Raw genomic sequence first — 25456 nt, 5'->3', positions numbered from 1 at the left:
CAAGGATCAATCACTTCTGCTCACATGTCTAATGTTTTAAAGAAAAAATAAACACGTTGATAGCTCATTTCATTCTAAAATGTTTCATTGCACATTTAGTAAAACAATAAAATTGTACCTTTGCCTCATTATATTGCATGTTCCAAGGCAATCGTTGTCCACTACATAAGATAAATTTCCACGAAAATTAAACTCCCACATTGTTTTTACTCAACTGTCCCTGGTGTGCTGCCCACTGGCCTGCCTTCTCACTCTCGCTGCTCCTGACTCGTGGGAAGGAAGCAAAGGTCACCTTCTGCTGTCAGCCGTGACACTGCACTCCAAAACAGGAGCCTTGGGCCCTTCGTCAAAATCCCGGATAATAGATCCATCCATAGCATCCTCGAATCAACAGGAGAGAGGGACAGAGAGCGAGAGGTCACTGAGGCACTGACTGAAGCTGTGCACTGAGTTCCACATCGGCCCTGAGCCTGTCTGTGACAGCAAAGTATGAGAACCACCTGCTCTATGACTCTCGTCCAGCTCAAAAGGGTGAAAGGACATCATCCAGGGTCACACAGCGAGGGGGTCCCAAATGTGGGGCCTGAACCACTTGGGCAGTTCCCAAACCCACCTGCCTAGTCTTCCTGGCCTTGGTACCCACCAATGACAGAAAAGATGCTCCTCCAAGCTCTCCTCCACCGGTTACCTGAACCAGAACCCAGGAACCCCACTCCCTGCCCAAGGTGCAGGAACCATCCTTGACTCATTCCACCCTGTCCCTCTCCTGCCCTGAAGCTAGAGGAGATGATAAAACTCAGAGCTGACTGTCTCCACCATGTGCCCAGCTCCAGCCACACAGTCACCTGTGAGCATTGCCACCCCCAGCCCTGCTCCTGGCTGATCAGCAATGCCCCTCAACAGACCTGCCAGGGTCTGCTGGCTATGCCCAGAAGGCTTCAGAAGAGCTCTTGGCGGCCACCTCTCTGCAACCTGTCTGATCATGACACACACCCCTGTTCCTCGTTCCCCTGCTTCCTGCGCCTTGGATACTGATCTCAGGTCTGCCTCTCCCACCTTCCCATCATAAACAGATCCCAGGCCTGGCCACTTTTCTATCCTCTGTGACCAGCAAGGCCTGGCCATACCATCTCTGTGGATAGGACTCAGTTTTCCAAATAAGCGACCCAAAGAGATGACACAGCTCAGACCCCATGTAGGCCCTAGACCAGGGGTGGGCAAACTTTTTGACTCGGGGGCCACAATGGGTTCTTAAACTGGACCGGAGGGCCGGAACAAAAGCATGGATGGAGTGTTTGTGTGAACTAATATAAATTCAAAGTAAACATCATTACATAAAAGGGTACGGTCTTTTTTTTCAATAGTTTTATTCATTTCAAACGGGCCGGATCCAGCCCATGGGCCATAGTTTGCCCACACCTGCCCTAGACACACTGGGACTCTCCAACAAAAGGTGAGGCGCTCCCAGGCCAGTGGTCTCTATCCCCTGCTCCCACTGTTTCCAAACCAACAGTCTAACAGCTGCTACACTAACCTCATCTCTCTCCAGTGGCTTCACACTCATGTGAGCCCTGGCTTTTGTTTCTCCTTCCTGCACTTTGCTCAAAAAGGCCTCCCCAAATCCTTGTGATCCTTGAGACCTGGACTTCAGCACTGGGGAACTCTCTACAAGAAGTAACGTAAGCTGACAGGATGCTTTGCTTCCACCACCTACCCACAGCTTCACCGTGTAGTCAAAGGAGCCACTGAGGAGCTTTGTGTCATTCACACAGAAGTGACAAGAACTCACAAGTTGCTGGTGTCCAGTCAGAATTTGAAATGGAATCTGAAAAAAAAAAAAAAAGATAGACTGAGTGATTTCAGCAGGTTCCAGAATACAAGCTCAATATTTTAAAAATCAATTGTATTTCTATACATTTGCAGTGAACAACCTAGAAAAGAATTAAGAAGAAAATCCATTCATAAAAGCATCAAAATAGGGATAAATTTAACAAAAATATATAATTTATACTCTGAAAATTACAAAACATTGTTGAAAGAAATTTTTAAGAACACTTAAATAAGTGGGAAAACATCTTATGTTCATGGATTAGCAGAATTACTATTGTTAAGATGAAAATATCCTTAAAAATGATTTACAAATTCAACACTAACCCATCAAAATTCTAGCTGAAATTGACAAGCTGATCCTAAAATTTATATAGAAATTTAAAAGAAGCAGAATAGCCAAAACAATCTTAAAAAAGAATAAAGGTGGCCCTGGCTGGGTAGCGCAGTTAGTTGGAGCATTGTGATGATACACCAAGGTTGCGGATTTGATTCCTGGTCAGGGCATATACAAGAGTCAACCAATGAGTGCATGAATAGCTAGAACAACAAATCAGTGGTTTTTTCCCTCTCCCTCCCTTCTTCCCTCTTCCTTCCCCCTGCCACTCCCTCCCTCCTTCCCTCCATTCCTTCCTTCCTTCCTCCATCCCACCCTACTTCCCTCTTCCTCTAGAATCAATGAATGAAAGAAATTTGTTTTTTAATAAAAGGTGGAGGGCTCACAATTCCCAATTTTAAAACTTACTACATAAAAGTTACAACAATCAAGACAGTGTAGGACTGGCATAGGATAAACACATAGATCGATAAAATAGACTTGAGAATCCAAAAATAACCCCTCAGTTTTTTGGACAGTTGATTTTTGACAAGGATGCCAAGATAATTAAAGATGGAGAGAGAATAGTCTTTTCAACACATGGTGCTGGGACAAGGAAATATCCACATGCAAAAAGAATGAAGTTGGACCTTTACCTGACACCATATACAAAATTAATTCAAAATGGATCAAAGACCTAAATATGAGAGCTAAAACTACAAGGTTCTTAGAAGAAAATATAGGTGTAAATCTCTATGAACTTGGATTAGGCAATGATTTCCTAGAGCACAAGCAGCAACAACAATGATAAACTGGACATTATATGAATTTTAAAAAATTAAGAACTTTTTTTTTCTCTTCCCGCATCTCCCACACCCCTTTCCCCCCCCACCCCAAGAATAGTCAGTCCATTCCCTTTCTATGTCCCTGATTCTATTATGATCACCAGATTATTTATTCACTTGATTCTTAGATTCACTTGTTGATAGATGCATATTTGTTGTTCATAATTTGTATCTTTACCTTTTTCTTCCTCTTCCTCTTCTTAAAGGATGCCTTTCAGCATTTCATATAATACTGGTTTGGTGGTGATGAACTCCTTTAGCTTTTTCTTATCTGTGAAGCTCTTTATCTGACCTTCAATTCTGAATGATAGCTTTGCTGGATAAAGTAATCTTGGTTGTAGGTTCTTGGCATTCATCACTTTGAATATTTCTTGCCATTCCCTTCTGGCTGCAAAGTTTCTGTTGAGAAATCAGCTGACAGTCGTATGGGTATTCCCTTGTAGGTAACTGTCTGTCTTTCTCTTGCTGCTTTTAAGATTCTCTCTTTGTCTTTTGCTCTTGGCATTTTAATTATGATGTGTCTTGGTGTGGTCCTCTTTGGGTTCCTTTTGTTTGGGGTTCTCTGCGCTTCCTGGACGTCTATTTCTTTCACCAGGTGGGGGAAGTTTTCTGTCATTATTTCTTCAGATAGGTTTTCAATATCTTGCTCTCTCTCATCTTCTGGCACCCCTATAATTCTGATGTTGGTATGCTTGAAGCTGTCCCAGAGGCTCCTTACACTATCTTCATATTTTCGGATTCTTTTTTCATTTTGCTTTTCTGGTTGGGTGTTCTTTGCTTCTTCGCATTTCAAATCTTTGCCTTGATTCTTGTGCTCCTCTGGTCTGCTGTTGGGAGTCTGTATAGTATTCGTTATTTCAGTCCGTGTATGCTTAATTTCTAGTTGGTTCTTTATCATAACATCGAGGGTCTCATTAGATTTCTTGAGGATCTCACTACATTTATCGACGGCTTCTAGACAGTTCTTAAGAGACCTTAAAAGTGTGGTTCTGAACTCAATATCCTCCATTGACAGTTTTGTCCTGTTTCTTTGTCTCCGCATTTTTTATGCTTTCTTGGTGCACCCCCTAGTGGTCTTTGTGCGCAGTCTTGTTGTAGTTAAGCCTTGATTGTTGTCGGCAATACCGGGGGTGATTTGACCTCCAGGCTAAGTGGCTATGAAAAAATTAAGAACTTTTGTGCTTCAAAACACAACATCAAGAAAGTGAAAAAATTAATGGAATGGAAGAAAATTTTTGAAAATCACACATCAGATAAGGAACTTACATCTAGAATACATAATGAACTCTTAACTCTCAACAATAAAGTACCCACACCACCCAGGAAGTGGTACAGTGTTAAGTGGTGCAGTGTTACTTGAAACTGGATTGGGGTTAACTGTAAATAGGTATTGCAAACTCAGGGCAACCACTATTTTTTAAAAAAAGTAAAACAAAAGGAAACAAAAAACAACCCCACTACATCTGATATGCTAAGAGAGGAGAGAAAATGGAATCACATGTAATGCTCTATTAAAACCAGAAAACAAAAAACAAAAAACAGAAGAGTGGAAGCAAAAATAAGAATAAAAAACAAGAGTAACAAATAGAAAACAGTAAAAAATAGAGTATGTTAATCCAACGATACCAGTAATCACTTTGAACACTCTAAATCCACAAATTAAAAGACAGAGATTGCCTGCCCAGCCTATGTAGATCAGTGGTTGTGTTTACCTGTGAACCAGGAAATCGCAGTTTGATTCCCAGTCAGGGCACATGCCCACTTTGCAGTAGGGGGCATGCTGGAGGCAGCCAATCAATGATTCCCTCTCATTATCCATGTTTCTATCTCCTTTTCTCTCTCCTTTCCTCTCTGAAATCAATAAAATATATTCAAAAGACAGAGTATCAAGATGGATCAAAAAACAAGATATAGACAGGAGAAACCAAGATGGCAGCATAGGTAAACACCAGAAATTGCTGCCTCGCACAACCACTTCAAAAATACAACTAAAAGACAAAACAGACTCATCCAGAACCACAGGAAGGCTGGCTAAGTAGAAATTCTACAACTATATGGAAAGAGAAAAGCACACTGAAACTCAGAGAAGGTGAGGAGTAAGTAAAGTGCAGAAGTACGGAGGTGCACGTGGAAAGGGCTGGCAACTGAGGACATGGTTGTCTTTTTCAATTGGGAGGGAGACACAAGCTCCCAACTGCTCTGAACTCCAATTCAGGGTGAGTCTCTGGGAACATATGGGGTGAAACTGGACTGTCAGGCATCAGTCGGAACTCGAGGGTGGCTTTCTCTCAGAGGTGCTTGCAGTGATTACCAAGGGACACTGAGACCTGGGGCTTCTTAGGGCAGGGCTGAAGATCAACCATAGCTGTTTGCTCCACCCTGTTGATTCCCTGAAACCTGCCCCACACAAGCTGTGCGCAGAGGCTTTTGCATATGAATGGCCTGGCCCTTTACAATCTGAAATTACCTAACAAACTGCAGCTGGGTCAGAGAGACCCAGAACTTCCAAAAAGAAGGCCCAAGGCCCCACAGCAGCTTGCATTGCTACACAGCTGGGCCTCATCTGGGCACCACCAAACCCCAAACAAAGAAGAGGAATCTGCAGATCCCTCCATAACTCCTGCTGGGTAGCCTCAGGCAGAGGCTAAATTAGCACCTCATTAGAGATCCAAGAGCCAGTGTACCCAGTGGTCAGAGTGGGACCATCCAGATTACAACTCCTCAGATCCATAAGGGACACACACAGGGGGCAGACTCAGTGAGCACCAAAGCCCCATTGAAGCAAGTCTTGCCTCATAAGGGTGTCTCCAGCACAGAAGTTCTCCCACTGCAGACACAGCTGATTCTCATAGCCAACTGGCCTGGAGGTCAATTCCTTCCAGTGATAACTACAACAATCAAGGCTTAACTACAACAAGACTGTGCACAAAGCCCACAAAGGGGTGCACCAAGAGTGTCCACCTCAGGTAATTGGGGAGGCTGAGCCACTGGGCCCTATAGGACACCTAGCACACAAAGCCACTTTATCAACACAGGGAAGCATAAAAAATGCGGAGACAAAGAAACAGGTCACAAATGACAGAAATGGAGGAAAGCAAACTACTGGATATAGAGTTCAAAACCAAACTTACAAGGTTTTTCAAGAATTTTCTAGAAACCGCCGATAAATTTAGTGAGACCCTCAAGAAATCTAGTGAGACCCTCAAGGATATGAACAAGGACCAACTAGAAATTAAGCATACACTGACTGAAATAAAGAATATTATACAGAGTTCCAACAGCAGACTAGAGGATCGCAAGAATCAAGTCAAAGATTTGAAATACGAAGAAGCAAAGAACACCCAACCAGAAAAACAAAAAGAAAAAAGAATCTAAAAATATGAAGACAGTGTAAGGAGCCTCTGTGACAACTTCAAGCGTACCAACATCCAAATTATGGGGGTTCCAGAAGAAGAGAGAGAGCAAGACATTGAAAATCTATTTGAAGAAATAATGACAGAAAACTTCCCCCACCTGGTGAAAGAAATAGACTTACAAGTCCAGGATGCTCAGAGAACCCCAAACAAAAGGAATCCAAAGAGGACCACACCATGACACATCATAATTAAAATGCCAAGAGCAAAAGACAAAGAGAGAATCTTAAAAGCAGCAAGAGAAAGACAGACAGTTACCTACAAGGGAGTACCCATACAACTGTCAGCTGATTTCTCAACAGAAACTATGCAGGCCAGAAGGGAATGGCAAGAAATATTCAAAGTGATGAATGCCAAGAACCTACAACCAAAATTACTTTATCCAGCAACGCTATCATTCAGAATTGAAGGTCAGATAAAGAGCTTCACAGATAAGAAAAAGCTAAAGGAGTTCATCACCACCAAACCAGTATTATGTGAAATGCTGAAAGGTATCCTTTAAGAGGAGGACGAAGAAGAAAAAGGTAAAGATACAAATTATGAACAACAACAACACATCTATCAACAAGTGAATCTAAAAATTAAGTGAATAAAAAATCTGATGACCAGAATAAACTGGTGAATATAATAGAATCTGGGGCATAGAAATGGAGTGGACTGACTGTTCCCGGGGGGTGGGGGGAGGGTTTGGGGTGTGCGGGAAGAGACTGGACAAAAATTATATACCTATGGATGAGGGCAGTGGCGGGGGGGTAAGGGCAGAGGGTGGGGTGGGAACTGGGCGGAGGGGAGCTATGGAGGGGAAAAAGAGGAATAACTGTAATAATCTGAACAATAAAGATTTAATTTAAAAAAAACTCACATGAGAAAAAATAGATAACTTGAATAGGCTTTTATCTATAGAAGAAGTTGAATCATTAATAACTTTTCAGAACAGAAAACACCAGGCCAAGATAGTGAATTCTACCAAATATTTAAGGAAGAAATCATACCAGTTTTCTTCAATCTCTTTCAGAGGATAAAAGTAGAGGGAATATTTCCTAACTTATTTTGTAAGGCTGTCTAGCATTACCCAAATATCAAAACCAGACAATGATATTACAACAAAAGTAAACTACAGACCATTATCTCTCATGAGCATAAATGCAAAAATCCGCCTGTTATAACCGGTTTGGCTCAGTGGCTAGAGCATTGGCCTGCAGACTGAAAGGTCCCAAGTTCAATTCCGGTTAAGGGCATGTACCTTGGTTGTGGGCACATCCCCAGTAGGGAGTGTGCAGGAGGCAGCTGATCAATGTTTCTCGCTCATCTATGTTTCTAACTCTCTATCCCTCTCCCCTCCTCTCTAAAAAATCAATAAAATATATTTTTTAAAAAAATGAAAATATTCTCATCAAATATTGGCAAATAAAATCCAACAATGTGTAGAAAGAACTATATATCATGACCAAGTGGGATTTATCTCAGGTATGCAAGACTGGTTCAATATTCAAAACTAAATTAACATAATCCATCACATTAATAGGTTAAAAAAGAAAATAATGTGATCTTATCAATAGGTGCAGAAAAAGCATTTGACAAAATCCAACATATCCTATCTAATAATAGACAAACATGGTAATTAACCGTACCTCCGACACGCTTCCCATTGGCTAATCAGGGTGATATGCAAATTAACTGCCAACCAAGATGGCGGCCGGCAGCCAGGCAGCTGAAGCAAACAGGAGGCTTACTTGCTCCAGTGATGGAGGAAGCCAAGGTTCCCCGCCTGCTGCTGCCGGCCTCTGAGCTGCACTCTAAGAAACAATGTTGCAATTATAGATGCTAAACAAACCCCAGAAACCTGCTTTCAGCCAGCCGGGCCTCAGAGCTGGAGTTGCTGGGGTGCCTGGCCAGCCTGGGTAAAGGGCTGATGGCCGTTTTCAATTATAGAAGCCAAACAAACTCAGATACCTGCTTTCAGCAGCCGAGGTCTCAGAGCAGGAGCCGAACCTCAGAGCTAAAGCCAGCTCTCAGTTACAGTGACAGCCATAAAAGGTAAATAAATCCCAGAATAAAAAAAAGAAAAAAGAAAAAAAGGAGAGGTTGGGAGCTACAGTCGCCCGCCAGCCTGAAAACAGCCCTCAGCACCTCACCCAGACTGGCCAGGCACCCCAGAGGGGACCCCCACCCTGAAGGGGGTGTGACCAGCTGCAAACAGCCATCAGCCCCTCATCCAGGCTGGCCAGGAACCCAAGCGGGACTCCCACCCTGATCTGGGACACCCTTCAGGGCAAACCAGCTGGCCCCCATCTGTGCACCAGGCCTCTATCCTACATAATAATCCTATATAATAAAAGGGTAATATGCAAACTGACCCTAACAGCAGAAAGACTGGGAATCACTGGTCACTATGACACACACTGACCACCAGGGGGCAGATGCTCAATGCAGGAGCTGCCCCTGGTGGTCAGGGCGCTCTCACATGGGAGGAGCTCTGCTCAGCCACAAGCCAGGCTGAGGGCTGCCAGTACAGCGGTGGTGGTGGGAGCCTCTCCCGCCTCCTCAGCAGCACTAAGGATGTCCGACTGCAGCTTAGGCCTGCTCCCCACCGGCAAGTGGACATCCCCCGAGGGCTGCCGGGCTGCCAGAGGGATGTCTGACTGACAGCTTGGGCCCAATCCCCCGGGGAGGGGGCCTAAGCCAGCAGGTGGTCATCCCCTGAGGGGTCCCAGACTGCAAGAGGGCACAGGCCGGGCTAAGGGACTCCCCTCCCCACCAAGGTCACAAATTTTTGTGCACCAGGCATCTAGTCCTATCTAATAAAAGAGAAACATGGTAATTAGCCGTACCTCCGCTACCCTTCCCATTGGCTAATCAGGGAGATATGCAAATTAACTGCCAGCCAAGATGGCGGCCGGAAGCCAGGCAGCTTGAAGCTAACATGAGGCTTGCTTGCTTCAGTGACGGAGGAAACCAACGTTCCCCACCTGCCTTGCCGGCCTCTGAGCTTGCAGTTTGAAACATTGTTACAAATACAGAAGCAAAACAAAACCCCAGAAACCTGCTTTCAGCGAGCCGGGATCTCAGAGGTAGAGTTGATACAGTGTTTCGATTGTAGAACCCAAACAAACCAGATACCTGCTTTCAGCAGCAGAGGCCTCAGAGCTGGAGCCAGAGCTAAAGCTGGTCCAGAATAAAAAAGAAAAAGAAAAAAAGGAGCGGTTCGGAGCTTCAGTCACCCACTAGGCTGAAAACAGCCCTCAGCCCCTCACCCAGACTGGCCAGGCACCCCAGGGAGGACCCCCACCCTGAAGGGTGTGTGACCAGCTGCAAACAGCCATCATCCCCTCATCCAGGCTGGCCAGGCACCCCAGTGGGGACCCCCACCCTGATCCAGGACACCCTTCAGGGCAAACCAGCCGGCCCCCACCCGTGCACCAGGCCTCTATCCTATATAGTAAAAGGGTAATATGCCTCCCAGCACCGGGATCAGCAAAGCCGCAAGACCTCCCGGCACCGGGATCAGTGTGACGGGGGCAGCGCCCAAACCCCCTGATCACCCTGCGGCTCTGTGTGTGACAGGGGGTGGGGCCACAACCTCCCTATCCGCCCTGCTCTGTTCGTGACAGGGGAAGGCGCATCATCCCCCTGATCAGCCCTGCTCTGTGCCTGATAGGGGGGAGCTCCCCAACCCCTGATCGCTCTGCTGCTCTGTGTGTCACAGGGTGCAGCACCCCAAACCCCTGATTGCCCAGCGGCTCTGTGTGTCACAGGGTGCGGCGCCCCAACCCCCTGATAGGCCCTGCTCTGTGTGTGATAGGGTGTGGCACCCCAACCCCCTGATCGGCCCTGCTCTGTGTATGACAGGGTGCGGCGCCCAACACCGCGCCCCCCCCCCCCCACTGGCCCTGTTCTGTGTGTGATGGGGTAGAGCCATAACCTCCCCATCGGCCCTGCCCTGAGTGTGAGAGTGGCGGTGCCCCAACCCCCTGTCGGCCCTGCTCTGTGGGTGATAGAGGGCGGCGCCCCAAATCCCCCCACCCCACAGGCCCTGCTTTGTGTGTGACGGGGTAGAGCCATAACCTCCCCATCGACCCTGCCTGAGTGTGATAGTGGCGGTGCTCCAAACTCCCGATCGGCCCTCCTCTGTGGGTGATAGAGGGTGGCGCCCCAACCCCCTGATCCGCCCTGCTCTGTTTGTGACAGGGGGCGGTGCCCTAACTCCCCTATCGGCCCTACTCTGTGACAGGGGGGAGCTCCTCAACCCCCTGATGGGCCCTGCTCTGTGCATGACAGGGGGGAGCTCCCCAACCCCTGATTGACCCTGCTCTGTGCGTGACAGGGGGTGGTGCCACAACCTCCCCATCGAGCCTGCCTTGTGTGTGACAGGGGGCAGTGCCCCAACTCCCCAATCAGCCCTGCTCTGAGCCCGACCAGGGACTGCACCTAGGGATTGGGCCTGCCCTCTGCCACCTGGGAGCAGGCCTAAGCCAGCAGGTCATTATCTCCTGAGGGGTCCCAGACTGCGAGAGGGCACAGGCCGGGCTGAGGGATCCCCCTTCCTCCCGAGTGCACAAATTTTTGTGCACCGGGCCTCTAGCACATATATAAAAGACAAAGATGCTAATTGACCATACCTTTGCTATGCCCATCAGCCAATCAGATGAGTATGCAAATTAGCCCAACAAAGATGGCCATTAAATTTGCATACTGCAGGCGGGGCGGGACAGCGCGACCCACCGCCTGCCCAGCCACCATCTGGGCCTGCCATCTGCGACCCAGGGTGGGATCCGGGCCTGCCACCTGCCACCGGGGAGCGGGCCTAAGCCAGCAGGTGGTTATCTCCTGAGGGGTCCCAGACTGTGAGAGGGCACAGGTCGGGCTGAGGGACACCCACCCACCCCTGCCAGTGCACAAATTTTTGTGCACCGGGCCTCTAGTATATATAAATGGCAAATATGCTAAGTGTCCATCCAGGTAATGACTTCAGGTAGCAATGCCCTGCTTCCTCTGACTGTGACAACTAGCCTCCTTGCAGTTTCTTCAGCCCAGGAACACAACTTGCTTTATAGTCAGGTGGAAACATTTCACAGTAACCAAATGTCTGTGAAGCATTTTCCCATGCCTCATTTCTTTTGATCCTCACAGAAGTCCTGTAGTAGGTAGATAGGAGACTTGGTGGAATCCTATTTTCTTTTCATTAGCCAGAAAATGGAGATTTAGAAAGTTTAGAAACTTGACCCAACTGAAAAGAAGTAAGAAATGGTGGACCTTGAAAATGATTTCAGGTTTTCTAATTGTGCAGAATATAGTCAAACACTGCTGCGTTAAATATTTTACCCTTTGTTCTCCCTACGTGATCTATAATAATAATGTGCTTCCTGTTGATATTTACTGCTGTGTTGCTAACAATTACCTGAAAGAGAAGTTGGGGTGCTTCACTGGGCTGGAAAAAGTTTAGTTGAATCAGAAAGCAGATCTAATTAAGCAAGTTTATTCTATATCTATAAAAGGCTAAGTTGACTTGCGTATGCGTCATACATATAAAGCTCTCACTGGCACCAATTGCATGCGTGTGTTTCGATCTGTCATTGTCAATCATGAATTTGGTTGACATTTCTATTATAGAGAAAGGGCAAATAGCAACATTAAAATACTTTTAATTAATTTCCTTTCAATTTGCACAAAGTCATGCACGGAGCCACTAGTTCATTATAAAAAAACTAGAGGCCCGGTGCACAAAAATTTGTGCACTGAGGTGGGGGGGTCCCCTCAGCCCCGCCTGTGCCCTCTCACAGTCTGGGACCCCTCGGGGGATGTCCACCTGCTGGCTTAGGCCTGCTCCCTGGGGGATTGGGCCCAAGCTGGTAGTCAGACATCCTTCTGGCAGCCCAGGAGCCTCCAGGGGATGTCCACTTGCCAGCAGGGAGCAGGCCTAAGCTTCAGTCGGACATCCTTAGCGTTGCTGAGGAGGCGGGAGAGGCTCCCACCACCACCGCTGTATTGGCATCCATCAGCCTTGCTTGTGGCTGAGCAGAGCTCCCCCTGTGGGAACTCACTGACCACCAGGAGCAGCTCCTACATTGAGCGTCTGCCACCTGATGGTCACTGTGTGTCATAGTGACTGGTCATTCCCAGTCGTTCTGCTGTTAGGGTCAATTTGCATATTACCCTTTTATTATATAGGATAGAGGACTGGTGCATGGGTGGGGGCTGGCTGGTTTGCCCTGAAGGGTGTCCTGGATCAGGGTGGGGGTCCTGCTGGGGTGCCTGGCCAGCCTGGGTGAAGGGCTGATGGCCGTTTTCAGGTTGGCCACACCCCCCAGTGACACAAGCTCCCAGCCTCTCCTTTTATTCTTTTTTTAGCAGGTATCTGGGATTGATTTATCTTCTATAATTGAAACTTTGTAGCCTTGAGCGGAGCCCAGGGCTGGCCAGAGTAGACAGGAAGCTTGGCTTCCTCCATTGCCGGGGGCAACCCAAGCCTCCTGCTTGCTACAGCTCTGTGGCCGCCGCCATCTTTGTGATGGAGTGATGATTAATTTGCATATCACTCTTTTATTAGATAAGTGCTCAGCAAACTAGAGGGGAACTTCTCAACTTGACAAATAAATATCTACGAAAACCCTTCAAGTAACGTCATATTTAATGGTAAGAAACTCAAAGCTATCCCAATAAGATCAGGTATGATGCAAAAGTGTTCCCTCTTACCACTCCTTTTCAACATTGTACCAGAAATTTGAGCTCATGCAATAAAACAAGGAAATAAAAGGTATAATATTGGGAAAAAAGAGGTAAAACTGTCTTAGTTCACAGATGACATTATCACCTATATACAAAATCTAATCTAATAAAAGACAAACATGCAAATGGACTGTAACTTCGCTATGCCTTAAGCCACACCCACCAGCCAATCAGAGCAACTATATACAAATTAAACCAACTAAGATGGCAGCCGGCAGCCACAGAGCTGAAGCGAGCAGGAGGCTTGGTTGCTCCAGTGATGGAGGAAGCCAAGCTTCCCGGCCGGCTCTGAGCTCCACTGAAGGCAACAAAGTTTCAATTATAGAAGGTAAATAAATCGCAGAATAAAAAAAAAAAGATAAAAAGGAGAGGCTGGGAGCTTCCGTTGCCGGGGGGCTTGGCCAGCCTGAAAACGGCCCTCAGCCCCTCACCCAGACTTGCCAGGCACCCCAGTGGGGACCCCCCCCACCCTAAAGGGGGTGTAGTCAGCCTGAAAACAGCCATCAACCCCTCACCCAAGCTGGCCAAACCTCCAAGGGGTGAGGGTCCCCACTGGGGGGGACTTGACCAGCCTGCAAACAGCCATCAGCCCCTCAACCAGGCTGGCCAGGCACCCCAGTGGGGACGCCCCCCTGAAGGGGGTGTGACCAGCCTGAAAACAGCCATCAGCCCCTCACCCAGGATGGCCAGGCACCCCAGCGGGACCCCCACCCTGATCCAGGACACCCTTCAGGGCAAACCAGCCGGCCCCCACCCATGCACCAGGCCTCTGTCCTATATAATAAAAGGGTAATATGCAAACTGACCCTAACAGCAGAAAGACTGGGAATCACTGGTCACTATGACACACACTGACCACCAGGGGGCAGATGCTCAATGCAGGTGCTGCCCCCTGGTGGTCAGTGCGCTCCCACAGGGGGAGCTCTGCTCAGCCACAAGCCAGGCTGATGGCTGCTAATACAGCGGTGGTGGTGGGAGCCTCTCCCGCCTCCTCAGCAACGCTAAGGATGTCCAACTGCAGCTTAGGCCTGCTCCCCGCTTCAAGTGGACATCCACCGAGGGCTCCCAGGCTGCCAGAGGGATGTCTGATTGCCAGCTTAGGCCCAATTCCCCAGGGAGCGGGCCTAAACCAGCAGTTGGTCATCCCCTAAGGGGTCCCAGACTGTGAGAGGCCAGGCTGAGGGACCCCCCAAAGTGCACAAATTTTTGTGTACCGGGCCTCTAGTCCAAAATAATCAACAAAACACTTCTGGAACTAATAGTGATTATAGAACGGTTGTAGGATACAAGGCAGAAGGTTAATCACTTTCCTGTGCACTACTACTAGCAATGAACAAGTGGAATTTTAACTTTAAAACACAGTATCATTTTTTAAAAAAAGAATAAAACACAGCCCTAGCTGGTTTGGCTCTATCAGTGGATAGAGCATCAGCCTACAGACTGAAAGGTCTTGGGCTCGATTCCAGTCAAGGGCATATGCCCAGGTTATGGGCTTGATCCCCAGTTGGGGGCGTGCAGGAGATAGCCAATCAATGATTCTCTCATCATTGATGTTTTCATCTCTCTCTCTCCCTCTCATTATCTCTCTGAAATCAATAAAGAAAATATTTTTTTAAAGTATATGAGAAGATTACTTAGGTTATATGCAAAGCCTACACCTTTTTACATAGGGACTTCAACATCCATGGATTTTGGTATCTTGGGTATGGGGGAGGGGTACTAGGACCAATTCCCCAAGGATACGTGCAGGGCCAGGGAACCTGCAACCAAGGTGCATGCCTTTGAACACACACTGACCACCAGGGGGCAGACGCTCAATGCAGGAGCCCGGGACCCTTCAGTCCACAGGCCAATGCTCTACCCACTGAGCCAAACTGGCTAGGTCAGTGACGGCGAACCTTCTGAGCTCGATGTGTCAGCATTTTGAAAAACCCTAACTTAACTCTGGTGCCATGTCGCATATAGAAATTTTTTGATATTTGCAACCATAGTAAAACAAAGACTTATATTTTTGATATTTATTTTATATATTTAAATGCCATTTAACAAAGAAAAATCAACCAAAATAATGAGTTCGCGTGTCACCTCTGACACGCGTGTCATAGGTTCGCCATCACTGGGCTAGGGCAAACTAAACATATTCTTAACATATAATTCAGCAATCACATGCCTTTGTTCAGAGTTTTATAGAATTTCTCAACTTCTGTCAATCTGATGGATTATAAAAATCTCAGACCAAAAAAATCATAAGCCACCTGAGTGTGCATCCACAAGAAACTGGTTAAATCCATCAGAGGATAGCTAGCCAGTGGGATACCTAATACTGTATTCATAAAAAGGAACAAGGAAGTTCTTTTACGTGTGTGTGCGCGCGCGCACACGCGCACCTTAAATTTACTTTATTCCAAAATATATTTTATCTAGTTTTAAATTTACATAAAATCTATGTGAATTGAAAATACTCCTTAGGGTTGGTTTTATAAGGTGGGGGAGGTTTCATAAATTAAACCTCAGGGAGGAAAACAGTAAACTGTCCCCTCCTCCCCCACCCCCCCCAACACTCCCCTCACACCCCACCCCAGCAACTGGGGTTCAGCACTAGGGTCTGTGATTTTGATCCCCTGGGGAGCCAGAAGCAGCGACATTGGCAGAGGGAGAAAGCAGAAGGTCCTTGGGTCCAGATCCTATAAGAACTAGGGGTTTGTCAGCTTTGTTGTCAGCTCAGCTTCCACTGGCGCTCAGGTGGCAGCCACACAGTATCCCAGGGGGCCGGCCTCCTGGCCTGGCCAGGCGCTGGCACCAGGTCGGCCAGGCTGGGTAGGGGCGGGGTGGGGATCATTCAAATGAAGTTATTTCTTCACTGATGTGGAAAGATCCCTAAAATATACTCATTAAAACATTTGTTTTAGCCCGGCCAGAGGTCTCCGTTGATTGAGCATCGTCCCATGCACTGAAAGATTGTCGATTGGATTCCCAATCAGGGCGCATACCTGGATTGCTGGTTCAATCTGGTCCAAGTGTGTGTGGAAGGCAAGCCATGGATGTTTCTCTCACGTCAATGTTTCTCTCCTTCTCTCTCTCTCTCTCCCTCCCTCCTTCTTTCTTTCTTTCTCTCCCTGCCTCTCTCTCTAAGCATGCCCTTAGATGAGGATTTTAAAAACAATTAAGGTGCAAAAGAGGTCTATAAAGTATGCCTCAATTTATGTATGTACTGGTAAATTCATAAAATACCTCTGTAAGGATACAAAAGAAACTAAAAACATGTGTTGCCCCTCTAGAGGGAAGTAGGGTAGTTGGAGGGCAGGGGTGCTAAAGAGACTTTTGTTTTGTTTTAAAAAAGCTTTTATATCTATTGAACTTGAATCTTGAGAATATAAATAAAATATAATCCCTGTGCTCTCCTTAACTTTACTGTTCAAAGAAATCAGAATAAATAGCATAACTCACAGCACAGCAAAGCATTTTGCTTTCTCTTCAAACAGACTTCCCCATGGAGACCCCAGGGCAGGGTGGGGTCAGCCAGTGACAAGCGCAGTGGTGACTGCTCTGAGGACAGCTGAGTCGCCTGGACCTCAGTCTGATCCAGGCTTCCCATGTGTGCAGGAGAGCCTGGCTCCTGTTCCCGCAATGACGCAGGCATTCACCAGGCGTAGGTTACGTTTCTTTCCAGTCTCTCACTGAACTTAACCATCTCTTTCCAGGAGAGCACTTCAGTCTCTCCTCAGCCCAGGGAGCTTTTCTTGCTTTCCTCCAGGGTTTCTCTCCTCTGCCATCTCCCCCTCCCTCTCCTACACCGCTCACCTGCACGTTGGCTCTTCTGATCTCTCCTGTGGTTTGCTGCCCTTCTGTTTCAGCTCTCCCCACCGATGTTAAAGCCTTCATGGAGGATTTGGTTTGGAAATCCTCGTTTTCACCCCCAACAATTTTCTCTGTTCACAGATTATTTCCTCTTTCCAACTGCAGTCTTTCTTCTTCTTCTTTTTTTAATCACTACGACGTCCCTCCAACATCACTGAGAATACCAAGTAGTGCCCTGGCAAGCGTGGCTCAGTTGGTTGAGCGTTGCCCCATGTCCCAGGGGGTCCCAGGTTGGATTCTCAGTCAGGGCACATGCCCAGGTTGTGGGCTCTGTTCCCAGAAGAAGGCAGCTGATCGATGGTTCTCTCTTATTGATGTTTCTTTCTCCCTCTCCCTCTTTTTAAAATATATTTTAAAAAGAATACAAAGTAGTGTTGTTAGGTCTTTATGTTTTTATCTTATTATTGCTATTCTAAGTTTTCTGTTGCTGCTGGTGTTGTTTAATGGGTAGGGAGGGCTCCTTCATGACTTAGGAATGTCGCCATGGGGATATTTAGAGGCTCAGCCGGAGACCCCAGAGTCTGGGTTGGGTCAGGGTAGCTGCTTTAAAACTGTCCCCCACCACCCACCCCCTTCCCAGGACAATCCTGTTTCCCCAGCGACTTCCAGTGGGAAGCCCCTCGCCGGCAGCCGCTTGGAAGCCTTCGTCCACTAGGTGTGCCTCAAGCGGGGCACTGGGCGCAGAGCTCCCCTGGGGGTCCTAGCGAAGCCAGGAGAGTGTCCCGGGTACTCTCTCGCGTGCTCTTACCCTCCCCGTGTGTGGGGAACAAGCCGCCACCCCTCCCCAAGGGCAGTTCTAACCTTGGAGAGGGGCTCCTGGTCGCCCCAGAACTTCTTTTCAGGAACTGGTTGCTTCTGGGGCACGTTCAGGTCCATGGCCAGGGGGTTGAAGGAGGACAGCGTTTGACTCTGCCGAACCTCCGAGATCAGCCTCTGGAAGCGGCCAACAGCCCTGATCAAGGTCACCCAAGGCAGCTTTCTGCGTCCCGGTGCGCCCTCCAGGGGCGGCTGCACACTTCTTTGCTGGGGCGCTGTCTTCCCATCCTTGCCCCCGTATTTTAGGGAGCTTGTCCGCTTGTTCAGGTATTTTAGGGAGCTTGCCATCTCACCCTTGTCCGAGTATTTTGGGGAGCTGGTAGGGCGCGGTGGCTGGGAGGCCATCTTAGAGCAGTGCCTGCCAGTGGCCAGCACGGAGCCTGGCTGAAAACGGTGGCCTCGCGTGCCCCGCGCCCCGCGCCCTGCGCCCTGCGCCCCTGCGCCCCTGCGTCCGTGCCCCGACACGCCGCCCCTCCCCCAGAGGCCCGGCAATCCCGCTGCTTCCTCTCCTTGGAGAACAGGGGCTTCGAGTTCTGGACACAAAAGGCCCCAGGTCACGAGTGTGTAACCTGCGCCCCATCCTCAAGACCTTGCTTGTCTTCCCGGCTCCCTCTCCCAGGACTATCTGTGTGTCCTCGGCCTCTCTAGGGGCTCTCAGTCAACCCACTTTATGTCAACAACAGAGAAATGGTCATTAAGGTAAAGACTAGGTTCTGGATGAATTAAGAGGTAGTAATTAGGGGCGGGGTACACACAATATGCAGAGCACGAGGGAAATTCCTGTCACAGTGCCAATGAAAATAACAGGACAAAATGTCAAGTGCTACTCAAGTGGTAGTCCTACCATTAGAATAAGACTACGGGTATTACAAAATATCCAGGGTTGCCATCTCTGGGTGGGCAGAAGTGCTTTTCTTTCCTTTCTCCTTTAAAAATTGTTCTGATTTCTCTATGATATTATTTTGATAATATTAGAAAACTCTGTAATTTACATTTATCAAAGGTCTCATCAGTGCAGAGGAGGCAGCCTCAGAGAAGGGGCCCGGGGGGTGGGCCCATACTTTCTGACTCTTGGTCTTGGTTCCTCAGATACATTGGTGACTTCTACCCTGAGAGGCTGAGGATCCTGGCACTGTTCCACCCATGGATTCCTGGCTGCCATCAACCACCAGAGGGAGGAGCCAGACAGGGGGAAACTGCAGGAGGGCAAGGAACCCACCACCTCCCCCTACCCCAGTCCTAGATCAGTTCAGCTGTCCTTGTCTGGATTTGGCTTTCTTCATAACAAAATGAGAGAATAGTCTTTACTTTTCATTCTTTTTTAGAGTTTCAAGAGATAAAAAATCAAGAAGGAAATAGAAAATCCATTTTAATTAAACTGTACAGTCTGAATTTTTTCCTTGACACTAACTGAAGTTAAAAATAGAAGCCAATTTCTGTGACCTTCCAAGGCAGCCTTTGAAATGTCAAGGTTTTAAAAATTATTTTACAGCATGAATTTACATATAAATACAATCTGTACAATGTATTAACTGAGCAATCAATGAACTTCCATCATGGAGGAGATCTGGTTTCGGAACAGGCCAGGGCAGAATTCAACTACTGCCTCCTTAGGGGAAGATGTTTTAACCTGGAAACAAAAGTAACAGAGAGAAGGAAGTTATATATGAACTGAAAGGCCGAACAGCTCAATTTTATTCATGCTTCACTATGCTATGACACTGGGATGCAGGGTTTCTTTTTCATCACTGCTAATTTACTCACCCTGACTAATACTGGCTATACACTTGGAGAAAGTTAAGTGGTTACACTGTTCTGTTTGAAATTTAAAAAAAAAACAACACTACGAAAGCCTGAAAACAGTTTACATATATATAAAATCTTGAGTTAGGGAAGGCCTTTAAAAGACAAAAATGAAAAACATACCAAAAAAATTGGTTAAATGAGTGCATCAAAAATTAAAGTTTCTGTACAACAAAGATAGTTAAAATTATGACAGGTAATACACTTAAACACAAAGGATTAATATCCAAAATTATTATTTTTTAATTACTAAAAACCAGTAAAGCAATCTCATAGGAAACAGAACACTGCAAGTACATGAGCAAGCTATTCACAAAAGAGCACATGGCAGAGGCTGAGAAACACAGGAAAGGATGCCCAACCTCGTTAGTAATCCAGGAAGTGAAAATTAAAATGAGATGCCAGTCTTTACTCATCACACTGGCAAACAATTCTGTACCATTTACACTTGATGTAATAACAAGGTGCTCTCATAATCTAAACTGATACAGTCACATTTGGAAATAATCGGGCAGTATTTATTCATTCTAAATGTTCACACTCTATGCTACATGAAATTATATTCTTTATATTAAAAATGCAGCCCTAGCTGGTTTGGGTCAGTGGATAGAGCATTGGCCTGCAGACTGAAGGGTCCCAGGTTTGATTCCAGTGAAGGGCACATGCCAGGTTATTGGCTGGATCCCCAGTGGGGGGCGTGCAGGAGGCAGACGATCAATGATTCTCTCTCATCATTGATGTTTCTATCTCTCTCTCCCTCGCCCTTTCTCTCTAAAATCAAAACAAATATATTTTTTTTTAAAAAAAGAACATAACAAAATGTATATGTACACGTTACCAGTGTATAGTTAAGCAAAAAAAATCTTGTAAGTTACATGTGAAACTAACAGCAGAGGTTACTGTAGAAAGAGAAGTTTGGGGAATTGGTCAAGGGCCACTTTAAGATTTATCTGTAAGGTATGAATTTTCACAATGATAACATATTCACATATTACATATGTAATTAAAAATTAACTTTTCAATAAGCCTATTTAATATATGCAAGTTTATCATTTCTGATGTCTGCCTCTAAGCAAATACATCAAGATTTTAATAAACCTTTGAGAGGTTCCTGAAAACCACTGTCTTCCATTGCCTACCGTCTTAGCAGTTCCTGGGGTGACATGTCTGCGGTGTCTTCTTCACTCTGGCTGTCACTGCTGTCAGCACTCTCAGAACTACTACTTTTTTCTGACTTTTTATTCTTTTGCTTGCCTTTGTGTTTGTGCTTCCGATGTTTCTTTTTCTTAAAAAAAAAAAAAAAAAAGTTGCTGGAATACACAAGCACACACACTCACCCAGGTGTTTCCCTTCCTAATTCAGTATATGACAGGCTAATGAGGCATTTGATTGCTGGAGTCATTCAAAAACAAAACCAAAACCTCATTTGGGGTGAACTTTAGCCTAGTGTGAAACAGGCCAGGAGCATTCCGCTCTGCACACTGTCCACAGGGCCCCACTCACAGAACTGACCCTCTAGCGACAGGCACAGCAGAACCAGGCAGATGTCGGCGGGATACTGCCTTGACACTCAGTGCCCCTCTTATCCAAGGGGACCCTTGCCTCTTCCCATAAACCGACTGGCCCACTTTGTTAGGCATATGTGATAAACTACACATCAGGATGCGAACACCCTGGAAATGCACAAAGTAGAAACTGGTAAGAGAACAGCAGACACACTGGTAAGAAACCAATTAATTTGGTTTTTGAACCTGTCAGCACCAACTTTTTCCTTTCACTACAAGTGAACTTTCCTCATCTTCTATGCTCAGGAACCCTTTTTTTCTGATAATCAATCAGGGAACTGTTTTTAATAAATTCCATACTGTCCAGACCACTTTGGGTACCCAACACTAATATTAACTGAATTAAAAGCCAGTGTTGCCCTGGCTGGTTGAGCAACAATGGTTAGAGCAACAACCTGCACACAGTAGGGTCACAGGTTCAATTCCTGGTCAAGAACACGTACCTGGGTTGCAGGTTTGACCCCCAGCCCCAGTAATGTGGGAGGCAATCAATCGATGTGTCTTTCTCACATTGATGTTTCTCTCTCTCTCTCCCTCCCCCCCCCCCCTCTCTCTCTCTCTCTCTCTCTCTCTCTCTCCCCCCTTCACTTCCACTCTCTAAAAAGCCATGCAAAAATTTCCTCAGGAGAGGATTCACACAAAAATAAAAATTAAAAAAGCCTGTGCCTAACTAAAAAGAAGACTTGGCCCTAGCTGATTTGGCTCAGTGGATACAGTGTCAGATTGAGGACTGAAGGGTCCCTGGATCGATTCCCTGTCAGGGCATATACCTGGGTTGCGGGCTCGATCCCCAGGAGGGGTTGTTCAGGAGGCATCCGATCAATAATTCTCTCTCTTCATTGATGTTTCTATCTCTCTCTCTTCCTCTTTGAAATCAATAAAAATATATTTTTAAAAAAAGAAGACATGGACCATGAGGTAAGGGAAGTCAACAGTGAACACATACATTATACATTCAGGTTTTCTATATTTCAAATACTAAACTATGGGCCAACATCTTTATGTAATGAGAAATGTCCAAAATAACACCTTCATTTAATACTGAGTGATCAAATAAAATTTTTATTATTTAATACTCAACCATTATTCTAAGATACTTAAATGTCCTTTTTCCTAATTTTGAATAATCACAAATAAAAACTTTTTAAAGTACAACTGAACAAATTAAAATATTCCATTTGAAAGAAAAACAAAGTTTCTGAAAATCGAGGGTTTACAAAGAATGTCTAGTCCACACTTCTGTCAAGCTGTCGAAAAACCCATGTGCCCCCATTTTGGCCACAAGACACCCTTCAGCGGGCTTCATGGGGGCTTGTCTGGATGACAGAAGCAGGAGTGACAAACCCCACACACTGAGCCCAGGGCACCCAGAAGTCACTTACCTTCTCTTTCTTCCGTCTGTGCTCTTTCTTGGTCTTATGTTTTTCTTTGTTCTTTTTATGTTTCTCTTTTTGAGGAGCCTCAAGTTTCTGACGAGCATCTGAAACACAAATGCAATAAACACAGGAACTACAGGGGGAAATAAAGCTAAATTCTTGAATTAGGAATATGCCTTAGATGGGATGATTAACATTAAGGCAGAACTCCTACCCTGCCTCACTGATATACAAATAGATTAGCATATCACGTGCTAGCTCTATATAGGGAATTCCAAAACATGTATACACACTCTTTGAATAATTATAAAGGCAGAGTTTATTAAAATACATTTGATTTTCAAAATTGAGCTAACAGCCGTTACAGTATGTATACATTTTTGGGGGACACCCTGCATTTAAAAACTGCCAGAAACATCAACATAAGTCCTGTCTGATCCAATGAGCATCTTGGCAGATGAAGACAAAGTCAGACTAGAATGCCCATAAGCTTTTGTAATTAACATCCTAGAGTAAGCTCAGAGTCTGAACCTCAGCTGTGTCGCCAGCTCTGTGATCGACCTTGGGCACCTTGCTTAACCTCTTCAAGTCTCAGCTTCCCCTCCCATAAAACAGGGATAAGAAGAATCCCTAACTCCTTAGGGACATAGAGAGGATTAGATGGGACTTCAAACAGGAATCCCATAGCCTGGTATCTGGCATATAAGCTCCTCTCATATCACCCTCCCTTCACAAAAGCACATTCAACATGAATTCGTCTTATAAGTAGAAACACTAAAACACGAGCAGCAGAGCAACACAATATATGTAATCATTAAAATTACAAGTTGCAGGCACCTAAATTCTCCACCTCCAAATTCTGACCAAAATGTTTTCATAGGTCATTAATTTCCTGGTACCCAAACCCATAAAAATTCATAATAGTAGAAGCAGTTTAAATTATTAAATCATCTTTTTCCACCTAAAGAAAGTTCCAAGTGTTTCAGGTATGGATATTGTCCAAACCCAGTTAACAGGTGTCTGCAATTTTCTATTCCTATAGTTTGGTCATATTTTTCAAAAACTGACCTCCCCAACCTTTATTTTTTTAATTAAAAATTATTTTTATTGTTGACAGTATTACAGATTCTCCACCTTCCCTTCCCCCAATTTTGCCCCATGCATTCAGCCTCTCCCCACTCCCCAGCCTTTCGCCACTCTATTGTCTGTGACCAGGGGCTATGCGTATACATACATGAGCTCTCTGGTTTATCTGTTCTCATTCCCCACCGCCATCCAAGGTATGTCCGTTTGTTCCATGCCTCCACACCGTGGGACTTATTTTGTTGGTCGATTTATTTTGTTCATTAGATTTCACATGTTAAGAGATCATGTATAGTTGTCTTTCTCCGACTGGCTTATTTTGCTTAGCATAATACTCTCCAGCCCAGCCGGTGTTGTTCAGTGGTTAAGCACCAACCCATGAACCAGGAGGTCACAGTTCAATTACCAGTTAGGGCACATGCTGGGGTTGCAGGCTCAATCCCCAGTAGGGGGCATGCAAGAGGCAGCCAATCAATGATTCTCTCTCATCATTGATGTTGCTGTCTCTCTCTCCCTCTCCCTTCCTCTCTCTGAAATAAATAAAAAAAGACTCTCCAGGTCCATGCATGCTGTCTCAAAGGGTAAGAGATCCTTCTTTTTCACAGCTGCATAGTATTCCATTGTGTACATGTACTACCGTTTTTTAATTCATTCATCTACTGATGGGCATTTGGGCTGTTTCCAAATCTTAGCTATTGTAAACAATGCTGCTATGAACATAGGAGTGCATATATCCTTTCTGATTGGTATTTCAGGGGTTTTAAGATATATTCCCAGAAGTGGGATCACTGGGTCAAATGGCAGTTCAAATTTTTAATTTTTTGAGGAACTCCATACTATTTTTCAAGTGGCTGTACCGTCTGCATTCTCACCAGCAGTGTACTAGGGTTCCCTTCTCTCCACATCCTTGCCAGCATTTATTGTTTGTGAGGTGATATGTCATTGTTGTTGTTGTTGTTTTTAAATATATTTTTATTGGTTTCAGGGAGGAAGGGAGAGGGAGAGATAGAAACATCAATGAGAGAGACACACACTGATGGGCTGCCTCCTTCATGCCCCCTGATGGGGATCGAGCCTGAAACCCGGGCATGTGACCTGACCGTGAGTCGAACCCAGGACCTCTTGGTCCCTGGGGCTATGCTCAATACACTGAGCCACACCAGTCCAGCTCATTGTGATTTTAATAACCTTTTGTTAAATGCTATTTTTTGAAAAACCCTTTTCCCTCAATAACCCACAGACTAAATTAAGTTATTAACTATTCTAAGGATATCAAGGACGATCTGAGAAATGGGCATAAATAACTTAGCTTTTAACAGCTAACACATACATTTTTTTTTTTTTTTTTTTTTTTTTTTTAGCTAGCACACTTTAAGGCAGGGATCCTCAAACTTTTTAAACAGGGGGCCAGTTCACTGTCCCTCAGACCGTTGGAGGGCCGGACTATAGTTTAAAAAAAAACCATGAACAAATTCCTATGCACACTGCACATATCTTACTTTGAAGTAAAAAAACAAAACAGGAACAAATACAATATTTGTATTTGCATGTGGCCCGCAGGCCGTAGTTTGAGGACCCCTGCTTTAAGCTAAAGATCTGAGTAACTGAAGCAAATAATACATTCACTGCAACTTTTCAAAATTTCACACTTTTTACTCCTCTCTGCTTCTCATCATCTCTTTGAAGGCTGAATTAACTAAAACAATATTTATATGTGAGTGCTATAGGAAACTATAGAGTAGATAACAATTATTTATTATTCATATACCTGGGGCACGTTATCAGAGGTTTTTTAACCCAGTTTTCAGAGAAATGATAAACCAGTCCA

At 45.6% G+C, this 25456-nt stretch overlaps 2 protein-coding genes across 2 annotated transcripts in view; both read right to left on the bottom strand.

Moving 5' to 3' along the window:
* Positions 1–18146, bottom strand: part of WDR88 (WD repeat domain 88) — a gene marked incomplete at both ends in the record, with an annotated part of 50544 nt that extends 32398 nt beyond the window's left edge. Inside the window, 3 exons of the mRNA XM_081108363.1 lie at positions 293–381; positions 1715–1825; positions 17787–18146. Of these exons, the coding sequence (XP_080964489.1) occupies positions 293–381; positions 1715–1825; positions 17787–18146 (560 nt within the window). The remainder of the gene's footprint in view (positions 1–292; positions 382–1714; positions 1826–17786) is intronic.
* Positions 18147–19157: 1011 nt separating this feature from the next.
* Positions 19158–25456, bottom strand: part of GPATCH1 (G-patch domain containing 1) — a 50247-nt gene continuing 43948 nt past the window's right edge. The window contains exons 18-20 of the mRNA XM_081106676.1: positions 22552–22649; positions 20744–20889; positions 19158–19431 (exon numbers count right to left, since the gene is read on the bottom strand). Of these exons, the coding sequence (XP_080962802.1) occupies positions 19401–19431; positions 20744–20889; positions 22552–22649 (275 nt within the window). The 3' untranslated portion in view covers positions 19158–19400. The remainder of the gene's footprint in view (positions 19432–20743; positions 20890–22551; positions 22650–25456) is intronic.

Source organism: Myotis nattereri, assembly GCF_964212035.1.
Source record: "Myotis nattereri genome assembly, chromosome: 15".
Classification (NCBI taxonomy): domain Eukaryota; kingdom Metazoa; phylum Chordata; class Mammalia; order Chiroptera; family Vespertilionidae; genus Myotis; species Myotis nattereri.
The sequence above is the reverse complement of the archived record's forward strand: the minus strand, read 5'-3'. Positions and strand labels throughout refer to the sequence as shown.